Source organism: Haliotis asinina, chromosome 11, assembly GCF_037392515.1.
Source record: "Haliotis asinina isolate JCU_RB_2024 chromosome 11, JCU_Hal_asi_v2, whole genome shotgun sequence".
Classification (NCBI taxonomy): domain Eukaryota; kingdom Metazoa; phylum Mollusca; class Gastropoda; order Lepetellida; family Haliotidae; genus Haliotis; species Haliotis asinina.
In genome coordinates, this window is record NC_090290.1 from 43,322,222 (window position 1) to 43,338,287 (window position 16,066).

At 39.5% G+C, this 16,066-nt stretch overlaps 2 protein-coding genes across 2 annotated transcripts; one reads left to right on the top strand and one right to left on the bottom strand.

Annotated features, from left to right (window-relative positions):
• The first annotated feature begins 1,069 nt into the window (after nucleotides 1-1,069).
• On the top strand, nucleotides 1,070-6,417 carry LOC137256289 (GTP-binding nuclear protein ran-1-like). Its single transcript, XM_067794034.1, has 3 exons — nucleotides 1,070-1,511; nucleotides 3,716-3,877; nucleotides 4,855-6,417. The coding sequence occupies exons 1-3, from the start codon at nucleotides 1,437-1,439 to the stop codon at nucleotides 5,257-5,259; spliced, it is 642 nt and encodes a 213-aa protein (XP_067650135.1). The 5' UTR covers nucleotides 1,070-1,436; the 3' UTR covers nucleotides 5,260-6,417.
• A 1,751-nt stretch (nucleotides 6,418-8,168) lies between these two features.
• LOC137256287 (isopentenyl-diphosphate Delta-isomerase 1-like) lies at nucleotides 8,169-15,913 on the bottom strand. The gene is made up of 6 exons (XM_067794033.1): nucleotides 15,670-15,913; nucleotides 13,936-14,090; nucleotides 13,163-13,255; nucleotides 11,502-11,632; nucleotides 11,051-11,243; nucleotides 8,169-10,253 (listed from the first exon to the last, which is right to left on the bottom strand). Exons 1-6 carry the CDS (start codon nucleotides 15,792-15,794, stop codon nucleotides 10,120-10,122), a joined length of 831 nt encoding a protein of 276 aa, XP_067650134.1. The 5' UTR covers nucleotides 15,795-15,913; the 3' UTR covers nucleotides 8,169-10,119.
• Between the last annotated feature and the right edge of the window lie 153 nt (nucleotides 15,914-16,066).

Consider the following 16,066-nt stretch of genomic DNA (forward strand, 5'->3'; position numbering starts at 1 on the left):
TCGACATGATACCAGTTATTTCACCTGAAAAGACTAATGTCCTTTGTATATTCATCTCGTCTGTAGACAAGCAAGTAACAAAAGCCCTCGTTACAAGCCGTGCATTCCACTTCAGACTGACGCGGCTTAAACCAGGAAGTATCGATTCCCTGTCACTAGCCAGGTCACACGAATGTGTATGTCCCGCTCCTTCTGGAGTTGAAGAAAAATAAAATAAAATAAAATAGTTTTTGTATGACCTTACAAACTTTGCTTTTTATGTTTCGGTTATTTAGACCGATAATTGTCAATATCAGTGTCATACGGATGCGAGCACCCCGCATCTTCTGGAGTTGAAGAAGAACAACGTTTCCATAAAAATGTTTTGGTTATCTAGACTGAAAATTGCGAGCAATAAGAAATATTACTTGTTTTCGTTCAGATTAAAGGACGTGTCTTCGTTATTTCTTTTTGATTTAAATAAATGGCGTTCGACAAGGGACTTCACTTCACTGAATATGACTACAAAAGACACCTTATCGCTGGTAATGGAAAAAATAATGGAAAAAGTGTCCCCGTACAACAGACACGGGGCTTGGTAGAAACCTAAATACAGTCCATCGATGCACAGCGTAACAAACACACACGAGAAGTGCAATAACGTTGTTATTATGTAAATTACAATCTTTATATTACACAAACATAATAAGTTAACAAGAGGCCAGCGTTCAATCCCAGAACCGATTATCTATCTGTGTACATTCTATGTAATTCATGTATAGCCAATCTACCCGTGTACATCGATTATCAGCTTGAATTACACATAATTGTAAACGGATCAATAAAGGGAGATAACTCTAATGAAAGTATCCTGTGACGTATGAATCATGCTTGGCTGGCTTCCAACATGACATTTCATGCCGTTGTGCAATACCCAGTGAATGTAAATATTCGCAGTGTTAACTAAAAGAATGTATGAAACAACAAAACAATTTCTGTCATATATTTTAAAGATTTCACCGTTGAATAAACAGAGGAAGTAATTATTTCTGTACTGTATACAACTAAACATGATTTCTGTGTTGTACACAACTAAATCGATCGATAACAAGATCACAATACAAGTAAGGAATGAGTTCGGAATATGTTCGGATGTAGATGCTGGTTTGATATTATACAAACGTGACATGATATACCTTCAAACTTCAATCAGTTCAATGAAAAACGATTTCATATTGATCAGGCCTACTTTTTGAGCATCGCTGTGTTTCACAGTTGACGCTGGGGTGGTTCCGTCTCGTTTAAAGCAATCCCGGTCGGTTTAAACGGATTCGGACAGACATGAACCGGTTCTCCTCTATATAACGGGCGGGACGTACTGCGTATTTTCACAGTGCTGATTTTGTTCAAGAACGAACGTCAAACCCGTGTCGGACGCTTGAAGAAAATTGCCCGAAATGGATGAGTCAATTCCGACGTTTAAGCTGGTTCTAATAGGAGACGGATCAGTCGGCAAAACGACTTTTTGCAAGGTAAAGAAATAATTATTTTATCATTGTTAAGGAGTTAACTCGTCAACAGAAAACGACGTTACTAACACTGATACACCAATGTGCCTTCTTTGCTAGTTCGTGATATACATGAAGAATATTTAGAATGTGAAAAACGTATATCGATCGTAGTTATGTCCACTCTAAAGTTATATTTTTATTATATAAAATCTTAAAATATTGAAAACTGAAATGACATTTACTGTTTTCTTTTATATAAGTAAGGAATCTCAATCCGCATTTTCATTCAAGTCACTTTAGTACACGCATATGTTTATTGTTTGACTGAAAATTCCCATTACACATAGTACTGACACTCTCAGACTTGCTTGCATGCAGAATCACCCACACAGGAAAAACCCACTCCAAACACAACGTGAATCAATAGTTAATGAGCAAGTAAACATAACGTGAATATCTGTCCATGGTATTTCCCAATAGTCTCATTTGCATATTTATTGGATGGGTTTATGACAACATAGCCATTGACTTTAAAAATGATATGTTTCTCGATTAATTTCGAACAGAAGTGGGGAAAGTTCTGTTTGAATGATGCAAAGCGTATCAATAGTTTGAGGAAACACTAAACTCACTCAGTCTAAAAATCAGAGTTCCCTGCCGCAAGGCGATATTGTCAGTCTTAATGTAATAGAGGTACCATGGTAATTGGGATAAGGACAGTATTGAAGTAAATACAAGTATCTGACTGAAATGTGTCTAGTATTGAATACTGATAATACGAATACACATTCAAGAAGTGAGTGAGTGAGTCAACATTTTACGCGGCATCGGCATTATTTCCACCATTTTGTGAGTGAGTGAGTGAGTGAAGAAATACAGTTCGTTCTACCACCATGTATAGTGTAATAAGCACGCTTTCGCCCTGAACTGTTATAGTTAAAGCACGAGGACGCTTGCGTACGAGTGCTTTAACGATATAATAGGTCAGGGCGAAACTGTGCTTTATTACACCAGGGATACTCTATGGCTCCCTGATTACACTATACATAGTGGTAGAGCGAACTGTATTTCTTTTCTAAGATGGCGTATTTAATAAGCCTAATTTCGATTAACCTATGGCAGAAAACAAACGGCGGTGTCTGTGACCTAAATTAAGAATCCTCGCACAGGGCTAACTCGATTACGAGGGGGAAGACAGGAATGGCGCAGTGGCGTCAACGCATTGTGACGTAATGCAAAAACTGCACATGATCGTCTGATAAAGTAGTGTCGGCGCCTTTGATCTTTCACCGAAGCATCTTAGAATTCAGTTTTACTCCGCACTCAGCAATATTCCAACTACATGTAAATAATCAAGTCTGGACCAGACAATCCAGTGATAAACAACATGAGCATCGATCTGCGCAAATGGGAACCGATGAAATGTGTCAACCAAGTCAGCGAGCCTGACCACCCGATCCCGTTAGTCGTCTCTAACGACAAGCATAGTCGCCTTTTATGGCAAGCATAACCATTTTGTGCCGATATATTGATATATTAAGATAATACTGAGGATAAATTTACTTAGACTTGGGTCGATGAAACCCGTGATCAGGAGTATGTATACTCCGAAACGAAAGTAGGGAAACTTAATTTCTTAATGTCCGATTGGAGCTATGACGGAGTCAATGTTGATATGAAAATAAAGAACGATTTGAGAGTGCATCCCCACTTGCACTTCCTCATCACCATAGTTGTTTGAACAGTAAACACTCTTGATTGGTGTATGGCGTGGAATTTGCATGAAATTTGGGGCTAATGCGTTGTGCACGTGACCCTATGTGTTGTTTTGGCATGGTAACAATGAGAAATGACGACACGTTCATAAGATGTCTGTCTTTGAAAAATATTTTTACGCTTCTACTTCTTATCCATATTGAAAGTTCGGGATCCCTGCTTAAAAAAAGACGAAATAGACACACCTATGCGCCCTCTGGGGTGGTCATGCACACATCTTTATAGAAACTACAAAAATACTTCTTGGATCGGTTTACTTGGACTTGCCTGTTATAAAGATCTACGATAGGTTTATCTATTACAACCTTGCCAGAGAGGTAGTCTGAGTTCGAATCTGGTCCCCAGTAACCCGACCTATGTCTAGTCCTGTTACATGACTGCTGGCCCAAGTGCAGATATGCTTCTTGTCGACATTACTTTGATTTCATAATTATCATGTTTGTTGGCAGCGCCATCTGACGGGTGAGTTCGAGAGGAAGTACATTGCTACAGTGGGAGCTGAGGTCCACTCGCTCCTTTTCCACACCAACCGTGGTCCTGTGAGGTTCAACCTGTGGGATACTGCTGGACAGGAGAACTTTGGAGTGCTCCGTGACGGATACTACATTGGGGTAAGACTGTACGTCAGAGTCAGTCGGTGGGTGGGTGAGTGGGTGTATTAGTTGATGAGTGAGTGCCTGAGTGAGTGAATGTGTAGTGTAACAAAGTGGTAAAACAAATGTACTCGGTCTCCTTTCACAAAGCAATATTTACTAAGGTTAACCTTAACTCCCTTTCTTTAAAACTGCACTAAGGTTACCTTAGTGACTTACGACCACCTTACTGCTTTGTACAAATAGGCCGCCGCACAGTTATCGTGGTATTTACAATATTAGTTTGCCGTTCATTAAAATAATTAAACGGAATTGATTATGATACTTCATGTGTCCAGCCCGTACACTGCCGCCCATCGTGTGTTTACATAGCGCGGCGGGAGGGATTCATAGCAGGGTAAATATAGCTGTTTTCTCACAACTGACTATAACAATTATCGCCATTTCAGAATTTCTCTTGCCATTTGTGAAATAATATATAATTTAACATCAATTGATGATTAAAGCCTTTGGGGGTTTTTGACTGAGATTTTCATGTAGTGGGTAGCACTCAAAGCTTGTCCAGGAAGGTTGGTTGGTTTGTTTAACGCGGCTCTCAGCGATATTCCAGCAAACTTGCTGCAAATACATGTAATCGAAACAATCGAGTGATCAACAGCATGAGCATCGATCTAAGTAACTGGGATACGATGAAATGTGTCAACCACGCCAGGGAGGTTTACCACCCGATCTCGTTAGTCGCCTCTTATAACTAGCATGGGGTGCTGACAATCAGTTTTTGCGCAGATCTTCACAGGTTGGAAAGGAAAGTAACCTGGTGGTTACAATAGAGACCGACTAGTCCAATCTCGCATGGTGACTAGTCCAATCTCGCATGATGACTAGTTCAATCTCCTACGACTCGAATTGTAGTTCATGCTCTCAGCCATGGCCAGATTCGATCGATGATGTTGAAATCTTTGACCTAATTCCCATTTCCTTCATGTCTTCCACAGGCTCAGTGCAGCATCATCATGTTCGATGTGACTGCCATGACAACCTACAAACACGTTCCTAATTGGTGGAGAGATCTTGACAGGGTGTGTGGCAAAATACCCATAATGCTATGCGGCAACAAGGTCGACGCCCCAGACCGGAAAGTACGATCAAGAATCATCAAATTCCATCGCAAGAAGAATTTGATGTACTGTGACATCAGTGCAAAGAGCAACTACAACATTGAGAAGCCGTTCCTCAGTATCTTGAGGAAGTTAGTGGGGGACCCCAAGCTGGAATTTGTGTCCGGGCCATGTCATCCCCCACCAGAGATCAGCATCGACAAGGATACTCTAGCCAGGATGGAAAAGGAACTTGAAGATGCAACGAACATGGCTCTTCCCGAAGACGATGACGACCTGTAGTGTTGCAGTCTGCATGTGATCAATGCTCTGGAAGTCTTACACCAAGGCATTCGACACATGGGTCTTGGTTAAAGGGGCTGCATGGGTAGAAAATGACACAGATACTGGGTTGCCCAATGAGTAAAGCGTCCGTCCGTCATGCTGAAGCTCTGGGTTCATCTCTACATGAGTACAGTGCGTCCATTCTTGATACACCAATATAGCTGGAAAATAGCTCAAAGGGGTGTAAACCAATACTCGTTCAACTGTGAGAACGAAACAGGGACAAGTCATTTCGTCAAGTGTCAGGCCTGATGCAAACGAAAAGATGAATTCTATGATCAGGATCAAGTCTACTTTGGTTCTGGTTTTATATGAAGACAATAAAGTGGTGTCCTATATCCATGACAGACTGAGTAGTCTTCCCTCTTGACTGATGGTTGTGGTGGATCAGTCATGTTAATCATGGGTCTTTTGTTCCCTACCTCATCAGGAAAGACTCTTACCTTTCTTGTACACCTTGCAAATTGACTATTTTAACAAGCACCTGCAGTCACACAGAAACCTTTGACCTTTCTGGGAACACCTAGCTAACAGACAATTTTAACGAGCATCTACAGTCATATGGAATCACCCCCTTAACTGAAAACAACACCCGGACAGCAGACTACATCAAGCACTGTTCTGTGGAAACAATCCTTTATGTTTAAAGAACACTTCAACAAACAAACTGTTGCATCTGCAAAACCCAGGAGAGACGTTTTTACCTTCAAACATCACCTGGCTGACATTTTCCAAAGCTTTCAGTTCTAAGGAAGCATTCACTACAAACACCTGACTACTGGACTATTTCAACAAGCACCTGCTGCCCTGAGGAAGTATCAGAAACACTAACGTCCTCTGAATGTATATTTAGTGCTCAATGTGATCTGTCCACAATAGTTTCAAATGATGAATATCTTCTAAGGAAACTACCATGAACAGTAAACTGTGCCACAGAAACAGTTCATTCCAAAATAAAATTATTCCTATTGATTTCCAAAATATTACCGATTCAATATTGTTTCCCCTATTCAATATTGTTTCCCCTAAGTAGTTGTTGTGACTGAAAGAGTCTTTGTTCTCGCTTGGGTATTCCCTTTGCTGCCTTGTGCTGGGCTGATTATGTAATACCTGAATGAACCTGAAAGGCTTGCGTTATTTTTGAAAACATTACTTACTGCATTGATATACATACCCGTGACGGTACAGGGTTGAATAGGCCTTCAGCAACCCATACTTGCCATAAAAGGCGACTACGCTTGTTGAAAGAGGTGACTAACGGGATTGGGTCATCTGTTGTCACGTGCCATTGGCTTCCAACCGTCCAGATTGATGTTCATGCTGTTGATCACTGGATAGTCTGGACCAGACTCGATTATTTACAGACAGCCGCCATGATATTGCCGAGTGCGGCGTAAAACTAAACACGCACGCACGCACACAGGCATGCATGCATGCACACACACATTTGTAGAAATGAACAAGGGATCACATGTCAGTGCAAGCGTTCTTTTATTCTTTTCCATTTAAATTCTGGAAATGGAAAAAGGGGACATTTGTACTTTCATGTGTTGCCTTATTCATCTTCATGAGTAAACATTCCAATTTTCTAGAGCATGCAATTTTGCCTGAGTCTAATCCATATTTAAACAATGTTGTGGATTAGTTGATCTGAACAGTCGAATCCATCAAAAGCATAAACAGGATGATCCTGGACTTGAACATCATATCATAAGTTCCTGATGTGCTTTTGGGATGTACCCAGCATTACACATTGCTTGGCCTAAGAATCAGGTAGTACATCCAGTTTAAGACAGCTTCTAGCAATATTCCAGCAATATGACAGCAGTTACAGCGGAAATGGGCTCCACACATTGTATCATTGCCGGAATTAGTTTTTGGTCTGACGAGTGAATGCTTTAACCACTAGGCTACCCCATCGACCTGCTGGATCCAAAGCAAACTCAGATTTGACAACACTTTGTTGAAAATATAAAAGTTGTCAAACTCGCATTATCACGTGTCAAACTCATATTGTCAAACTTTCCTGTCATGAGAGCATTATGTCTCTATCAGTGCAGTCTCATGACAATTTTGCTGACTGAATACTAGTTTGACAACACTTTACACATCAAACTCAAGTTTGATAACACGGCAGGTTTGAGAGAAAAGTTGCTGAGAATGGAGACTGATACTATTTCTCAACAACAGTTTTAGAACTCTGAAATGTCGGCGGTGAGTAGTTGAAATGTTCATACTCTCAAACTCAAGTTTGTCAACATGTGTCGTCAAACTTCAGTTTGCTGTGCGAAGGCTACTTAAGACAACTGGACAACTTGTCGCACTGACTGATTTGATTTTACACTGCTTTGAACAGTATTCCCATATCAGAACAGGCCAGCATGATGCCAGAAGACAGGCTGGAGTGAAGGTCTTTCACCCTTGACAGGTTGAACCCACATTACATAAACACAATAATCCAGACAACTGAAAATTAAAATTTGATACTTATGCTGAGTCATGCTTACGTGGGTGCCTTTTGGTGGGAAGAAAGGGAGGTAACTTGGGGTGAGTGATTGTACATTCACTTCAAGGGAATTGAAGGGATTCAAGTTTCCGCTATCGGAAGAGAGGAATGAGAAAGCAAATAAGCATGAATAAGAAACAGACAGGGAGTTTAGTTATTATATAGCCCCTATTATTCCAGAAATATCTGTACATCAGAAATGGGCTTCACACACTGTACCCAATGTGGGGAATCGAACCTGGGTCTTTGGTATGATAAGCAAACAGTTTAACCACAAGGCTACTCCAACACTCCAGTCATATAATGACCAGTAGTACATGTGAGAGTAATTAAGGTCCTGCATTATAAAGACAAAACAAAATATTTCCAGTACTTTTTATATATTAATAAATATACCATGATACACAATATATTCAAATTAATAAATGATATCCATAAAACAATTTGAACAAGATTTTGACATCTACAACTTCCAACCTTTATCATGTTACCGGTAAGATTGAATAAAATTTCATTCTTTCTCCCAACTGACAGAAACTGCCATAACATTTAGAGGAACATTTACAGGATAGACAACATCTTCTTTGCAACAGATTCAAGGTTTGAGAGTAGGTGCTAAAACGGTTATCAAGTGTTAAGTTAGCATCTACACCTAAACATCTCATCTACTGCAAAAAAAAAGTTGTCTCTGTAAAAATTGGTCATCTTTATCATACAGCTTCTAAATGCCACTTAAAGAAGTTAAAGACAAACGCACTTGAAAAAAACTAAAAAAAACGGGACTTATCACATGGACCCAGTTAGACCATTCACAGGAATGTACTGTAATTTTGTATATCACACACAACACACCATCATGACTTACTGACTTGTATACATTATGTACTCCATACTTGCATATCTAAAGGGCAGCTTAATGCATTTCTACCAACAGCCATGTCATGGTCTAATTCTCAGAAGATTGCAGAGACATGTTATAAAGGCAAGGTTTACAAAAGGCAACAGTTCATCACTTAGCTTGAACACAACGGAAAGGTTAACAAAACCGCCACTCAAATCAAAGGGAAGCAACTCTGGAGTTGTTGATACAGCAGCTCATCCACATTGAGACTGGATTGTGATTGAGTGATTGAGGTTAGTTTTACGCCACACTCAGCAATATTCCAGCTATACTGCGGCGGTCTGTAAATAATTGAGTCTGGACCAGACAATCCAGTGATCAACAACATGAGCATCAATCTGCGCACTTGGGCATTGAGACTGGAAATTAAACTGTTTTGGAATTTCGATTTCTGACTAATGATTTCTGTTGCTTATTGTAATAGGAGTGTAACAATATATTAAACCATTAATGTTTACCAACTGGTTTACAAGGATTTACGATCACCAGTACTTGTATGCATGTGCAATTTGAATTTTGGAATACTGTACAATCACTGGGCAAGCAACTGCAATACAATGATTGTTTCAGTGAGCTTAGATTTATGCTGCTTTAGGCAATATTCCAACAACGCCATGACAGGGGACACCAGAAAAGGGCTTCACACATTGTAACTATGTAGGGAATTGAACCCGGGTCCTTAGTGTGACGAGTCACTAGGCCTGGCTTCCCACTGCCGATGACAGTTTGATATATCATTACACTCCTGCAGCACTGCAATGCCTTATTCAGATACACAGGTAATGGCAGACTTAGTGTATACAGATTTGGGATATCAGTGATTATGGCAATATTTATCCTCTGTCATCCTTGATAATCGACTGGATATATGTTCCGATAAATCTCCACATTACCCTGGATGCATCTATGCCTCGGTCTGATGAATTTACTACCTACATTAGCTGGCTTTTTATCCAGTCAGGTGTCTACGCTGGGAAGCTGAGTGTACCAGTCACAACTCATTTTTTGCTTTTTTAATTATTTAACTGATGTAACTTGGCAACACAAATGATGCAGAGGTACTCTGAAAGAGGTAGCAGAAGCCCTTGCATATTTTGCAAAAGTATTGGATCTGTCAGTTTGTCTGCATGATATCCCTAAAATCTGAGTCACACTGCCAACAAACCTTTGCAGCTGCAGCCTCTATCTTTGTTTACACTCGCAAGCTAGGCATTAATGGAGGCTGAGCTGATTGGTTACTGTGAGAATGCAGAGCCAGCAAAGGAGGTAATAAAATTATCAGGCTGAGTAGCAGATGCATCCAGGATATACTGGAGATTTATGGGAATGTATACCCTAGAGATATCGAGGATCATCTTCAGTAGCAACATCTCAGACTGCATTGGTTACATCACCAGCTACTACATCCTGGTCACATGCGGTGTATGGTGGCGTGGTCATTGTATTGGTCAACGTTGTTGAGATGCTCCCACCAGTCAAACAGGAACTTGTTTGCGACAAGACGGAACCAGGGAGTTAGAAGGATACCCTCAGCATCTGCTTTCGCTGAAAGTTCAAACAGTCAGTGAGTGAGCATGGATCTATCCCTTGTTTAGCAACATTCTAGCAACATCATTGCAGATATGAGCTTCACATATTGGACCATTTTTGAACACAACCTGGGCTTTGGAGTTTTAAGTGAATGCTTTAACCAGTATGATACCCTTAGAATCAATAAAACTTTCCATCACTCAAGTTTGGTTGAATCAGAAAAATAACAAAGTACAGCATAATTGGACAAGATAATACGGTTAAACTGCCTCATAAAATTATCATTTAGACAGAGTGAGTGAGTGACTGAGTTTTAGATCATGATGTCTGCCACCGGTGTTTATCATACTGATTGGTTTTATGTATGTAATATCCAAATCAGAAACTGGCTGTGAACACTGCACCCATGTGTGTTATTTTACAGTCTTTGGCATGATAAATGTACTGTCTGACCACTCTGCCAAACCACTATCTCTTAGTTGTATATATGTTCCCCTAAATTCTATTGATTTACTGACGTTAAGATTCTTGTGACAATTTTGATAAACTATTTTGATAAATTAAAATGACCCTAAAAGTCATCAAGGACCATCTATAACTCACACAGCAAATAGTGAGTGAGTAAGTTTACTTTTACCCCACTTTTAGCAATATTCCAGCAATATCATGGTGGGGGGAACACCAGAAATGGGCTTCACACATTGTACCCACTGTTCGATATAAAACTCGGGCCAATGGCATGATAAGTGATCATTTGTTTAACGATTAGGCAAATATTTCAAATGGAATTAAAAAACAAGATGGCAACAAACCTATCAACTCTTTCAAATCCTTTTTACTGACAAACTTGTAATCCTTTACTTCATTCTCATTAGGAACTATATCTACATCTCTCTGTGACAACAGGATGTAGTCGATCTCGTGCTCCCCCCATGTCTTGTCATCAGGCACGTTGTTGGAACGGTAGTGAATTCTAGTAAGGTAGTGGAACCCATCAACAGGCACCTGCAGGGTAAGACAAACTCCTTTATAAATGTCAGCAAAATCATAAGACCATGATTCTTTCCCCGTAAAGAAATATTCCATTTCATTTTCAAAAGCAGAGGAAGAATGTATTCAACTTGCATGGTTGCAGCATATTATGTGTGAGTTGATCCCCATTTTCACAAAACAAAGCATGCAAGAAGTCATCTTACTTGTTTGGTAGGCCAAATGGTTGGTGATAAAATGCAAGATCTGATTGTATTGAGATTTAAATGTCACCTGTTCTGGTTCAATGCCGAGTTCATGTTTGAGTTTCCTCTGAGCGGCTCTGCGAACTCCGACAGCTGCTGCCTCCTCCAACTCCCCTGTCACATTCAGAGGGTGGCTGCAGCATGTATTTGTCCAGTGACCTGGCACGGGGATGGAAGTGGTACTCAGCACTGCTTTTATGGATATTTCTTTGTTCTAAAATCTAGTGACTTCAGTTTTATGCTGCACTCAGCAATAGTCAAGCTATATGGTGATTTTCTGTAAATAACTGGATCTGGACCAGACGATCAAGTGATCTACAACATAAGCATCGACTTACACAGTTGGGATAAGATGACAAGTGTAAACCCAGTGACCAAGCCATGATCCCTGGATCCCACTGGTCGCCTCTTATGACAACCATGGGATTAATGAAGATCAATTCTACCCAGGACCTTTACAGGTCAGTCTAAAATCTAACTTGCAAACCAAGCAAAATAAGTGTACATAATAAATATGTCACCGTTGCTACTATCTGCCTTAATGTTCATCCACAACCCATATGATTCCACACACCAAAAACTCTTTTTTTTTAGGTACAAACTATTTTCTGCTGCTACTTGTTGCTAAGCCATTGGTGACACTGTATGTTGACTGGATGCTGACCATCTGTTTTGCCCCTACCCTGGTTATCTCCCCACTTCAGTCATGTGATTTACACCAGATCACACGATCTCAAGCTAAACATTACTTCTGAACCTTTTTATCAATAGAAATTAAACTGCACAAAGAAATTGACCTGAATGTCTTTCAATACTAAATATATCAACATAAATCAGTAAAGAAAGTACTAGAATGTGTACTTTAAATACAAAGTGTAATACAAAATACAATGTGTTACATTCAGTGCTTGCCATACTTTAACTTGCCAGATGGCCATCAGGGCCTGCTGCCACCTACAGCCTATAAAATCTACAGGCTCTGAATGAAATCTGCCAGCCCACTTGTTTAAGGTCAAACAAATAAAAACAAATTAGAATACAGTGTACACAGTTTCACACTGTTTCTACAAAATTAGCGAAGCCTAGGGCAAACACAGAAGGTTTTATCTGTTAAAGACCGGTGTTGGCATTCCCATGCGCAAAATGCTGATATACCAGGAGATCAAACTGTAAGTTATTGTAACATGATGGATCATGGATTCCTGAACGTTAATAAAAAAAAAACAAAAAAAATATGGGAAAGATTCAAGTTGAATAAGAACCTTGACAGATAATTTACTGAAGGGCAAAAGGGCCTGCATATAATTGAAACAGCCGACCAGATACAATAGGCCTCCAGACAGGTGGTTATCTAGAAATCTGGTTACTTTTCACCACTTCGTAAGATGCATTGTGTATTGATAGGCGCAGACATGGGACTACCAGTTGTAAGACTTCCATTTTGGGGAAGACATGGTAGCTGAGGTGGTTTGATTGCTGACTTTATATGCTGGAGACTTGGTGCTTTACTTTGGGAGTGCAGGTTCAAAATGGTATTAAACTCTGTACTGTACTGAGAAAGTGTAAGCCTAAATACAACATCTGTAACACTTGAACCTTTTCTACAGGCACTGTGAATGCACAAACATTTTAATGCAAACTGATGATAGGATCACCATGCTTCCCCAACTGATACACAAAGATGCCAACCTGGAAATGTAATCTTTGCATCCGACCTCTGCTGGATGAGAAGTTCTCCTTGCTTGTTGAAGAGAAACACGCTGAATGCTCGGTGAAGCATTCCTGGAACAATAGGATTATCTACTCACATCCTCATTAAACCAATCTTTTGCAGACACCACACATCCTGGCGCAGACACCACACATCTTGCAACAGACACCACACATCTGGATGCAGACACCACATATCTTGATGCAGACCTCATGTCTTCACAGACACCTCACATCTTGACGCAGACAGGTATCAGACTTGAGTAAAAGACTTGATTTTCAATATGACTATTTACTTACTATTTTCCCCAAAGCAGTGGTACAGCATTAAACCATTCAGCCATGTTTACATGTCAGAACATTCTCTTGCCACCAGGATTATTTTTACGGTATTCTCAGTACCATGTAAGCCAAATCTTTTCAAAACACATAGATAGAACACTAAATGTTTGCCATAACAATCACAGGGCACCCATATGGACATTTAGGATTCAAACCAGTTTGTAAGCAAACCAACCACACAGCTACCCTTCCATCCAGGACAAACGCATCCGCTAGTCAGTTAGTCTGAGAAAAATAATGACATAAACGATAAACAATATTTGTTTTGTTCTCATATCTAATTAATAATCTTTCCAAACATCGTCTAAAATTAGCAATGGTCCAGATTGATATTACCTCCTCTGACCCATACTTGTACACCCAACAAGTTGAGGCTCACACACCTAACACCCACCACCTTAACCACTCACCTTCATCAATATTCTTCAGCAGATGACATGTTTTCTTGGAGGCTGATCCAATATTTTTATCATTCCTATCTACAAGGATGCATTCTTCTTGTAACAGGTTCAGCTGTGTGTCATCAAGCTCACGATCGGTCATTGTTGCAATGTCCGCAAAATATCTGCAGCAGAAATTTGAAGCAAATTCATGTTTTGAATTTCTTGTTAGCAAATTCAACATTTGAAACAGATTAACAATTTGGTTTTCCACAGAACAAGCTTATAAACTGATTATAAAACTGAATCAAATAATAAAAGCAATCAGTATAGTTCCAACTTACAATTACTTTGCTCTATGAATTGACCAGAAACCTCAAACAAATTCTTAATAAAATGCAATCATAAACAGGAGATTGTTGTAAATAAGCAACTATATGCTTTATTGCGTAAAACATTCATTCTATAAGTATAACAAACTCCACCAAGGACCCACCTACCAGTACCGCCATAGTTTACTGCAAAATGACATCAACAGCTTCATCACTCCAGTCTCCAACATTACATAATTTTTAATGGGAGTCTAATTTAGAATTGAGCAATTTGAAAGCCCAGGTTATTTATTAAAAAGGAAAACCTCATATGCAATAGCCATATTTTTTAGATACTAAACAAATCTGGATTCTGTACAACAAACTTGTACTAACCTGCATATTATTTGGATGTACAGTGGTAAACAATAAACAGAAAACCTACTTGTGACAACTTGTGTCACTGAATGCAAACTGAAGCATGCCAGTATTGTCCTGTTCGCATAAAAATTGACAGTGGATGCAACAAAATTGATTAGTACATCCACAGGATGCAGAAAAAGTCTAAATACTTTTTGTAAAAATCTCAATCAAATAACAAAAAGTTATCACTGAGTTTGCTACTAGCCGCATTACAGTATTACTTCGATTTGATCACTAAACATGTGATGATCATGATAAACATTACAAATACAACAACAGTAACTGAATTACAACAATATTACAACATAGTATTAATGATTAAGTGTCTGAGACCCCCATTTTGCCGTCCAGGACCCCTGAAAGTGAAAATTAAGAGTATGAGTCCTCAAATACAGGACTCAAGGTAAATCCTTGAAATGTGCTTATGACTGGGAGACTGACAGACTACTACAACATACAAGGCTATCAGCTGCTATATGTCCCTGGATGACAGAATTTGAGGAAATGAGAAGGGAATAAACATAATAAAAACAGCTCAAGTCTCCCTTTTTTATCTTTGACCTGAATACAAAATGTTTTAACAAATAGTACCGGTTGGAAGGAAATTATTTTAAAAGCTGGAGTGAGTCTAGTTTTGTGTCACCCTCAGCAATGTTCCAGCCTTATGGTGGTGATATGAATATGATCTTGTCTGGACAAGACAATCCTGTGATGAATAGCACGAGCATTGATCTAAGCAACTGTTATGACAAAATACGTCAACCAGGTCAGTGAGCCTAACCACCATATCCCGTTAGTAGCATTGGTTACCGAAGATCAATTCTGACCAGGATCTTCACGTGTTCACTCTACTGAAAATTATTTTGCATAGATCAACCATATGGTCTATCAATATAAAAACAGTGTATGCCATTGCCGGGGATAGGGGAAAATGCAGTCTAACGTCTCCCAACCCAATTCATGTCGTAAGGTTCCACGCAGATTAGAAAGGTACATCATGTACATTTCTGATCTAGATTAATGAGCTTACCGGAGTCTGCTGAATGAAATGTCTAATGCTTTCTGATTAAACGCTGCCCTTGACCTCTTAGCCTCTGGTCTCACCAGAACTTTCAAAACCGAATAAACACTCTTCGTTCTTATCAAGTTTCGCATGATCACGGTTTATTCATCGGGTGACAAGGTGGGTTGGAGCCTACGAGATGTCTGCTTGGTTAAATTTTGTGGACTGATGCTGCGGTTATTTCTAAAACAAGCATTTGACGAATCCCGAATAGCTTATTCACAAAATACAAAGATTCGATTTTGAACAATATCTTAAAATTCTACCTGTATGTGCCAATGTATTTCTCCTACATGAAACATTTATCAAAATTGTCCCTGCAAACACAACATAAATAATTACATATTTACTATTTTCGTATATG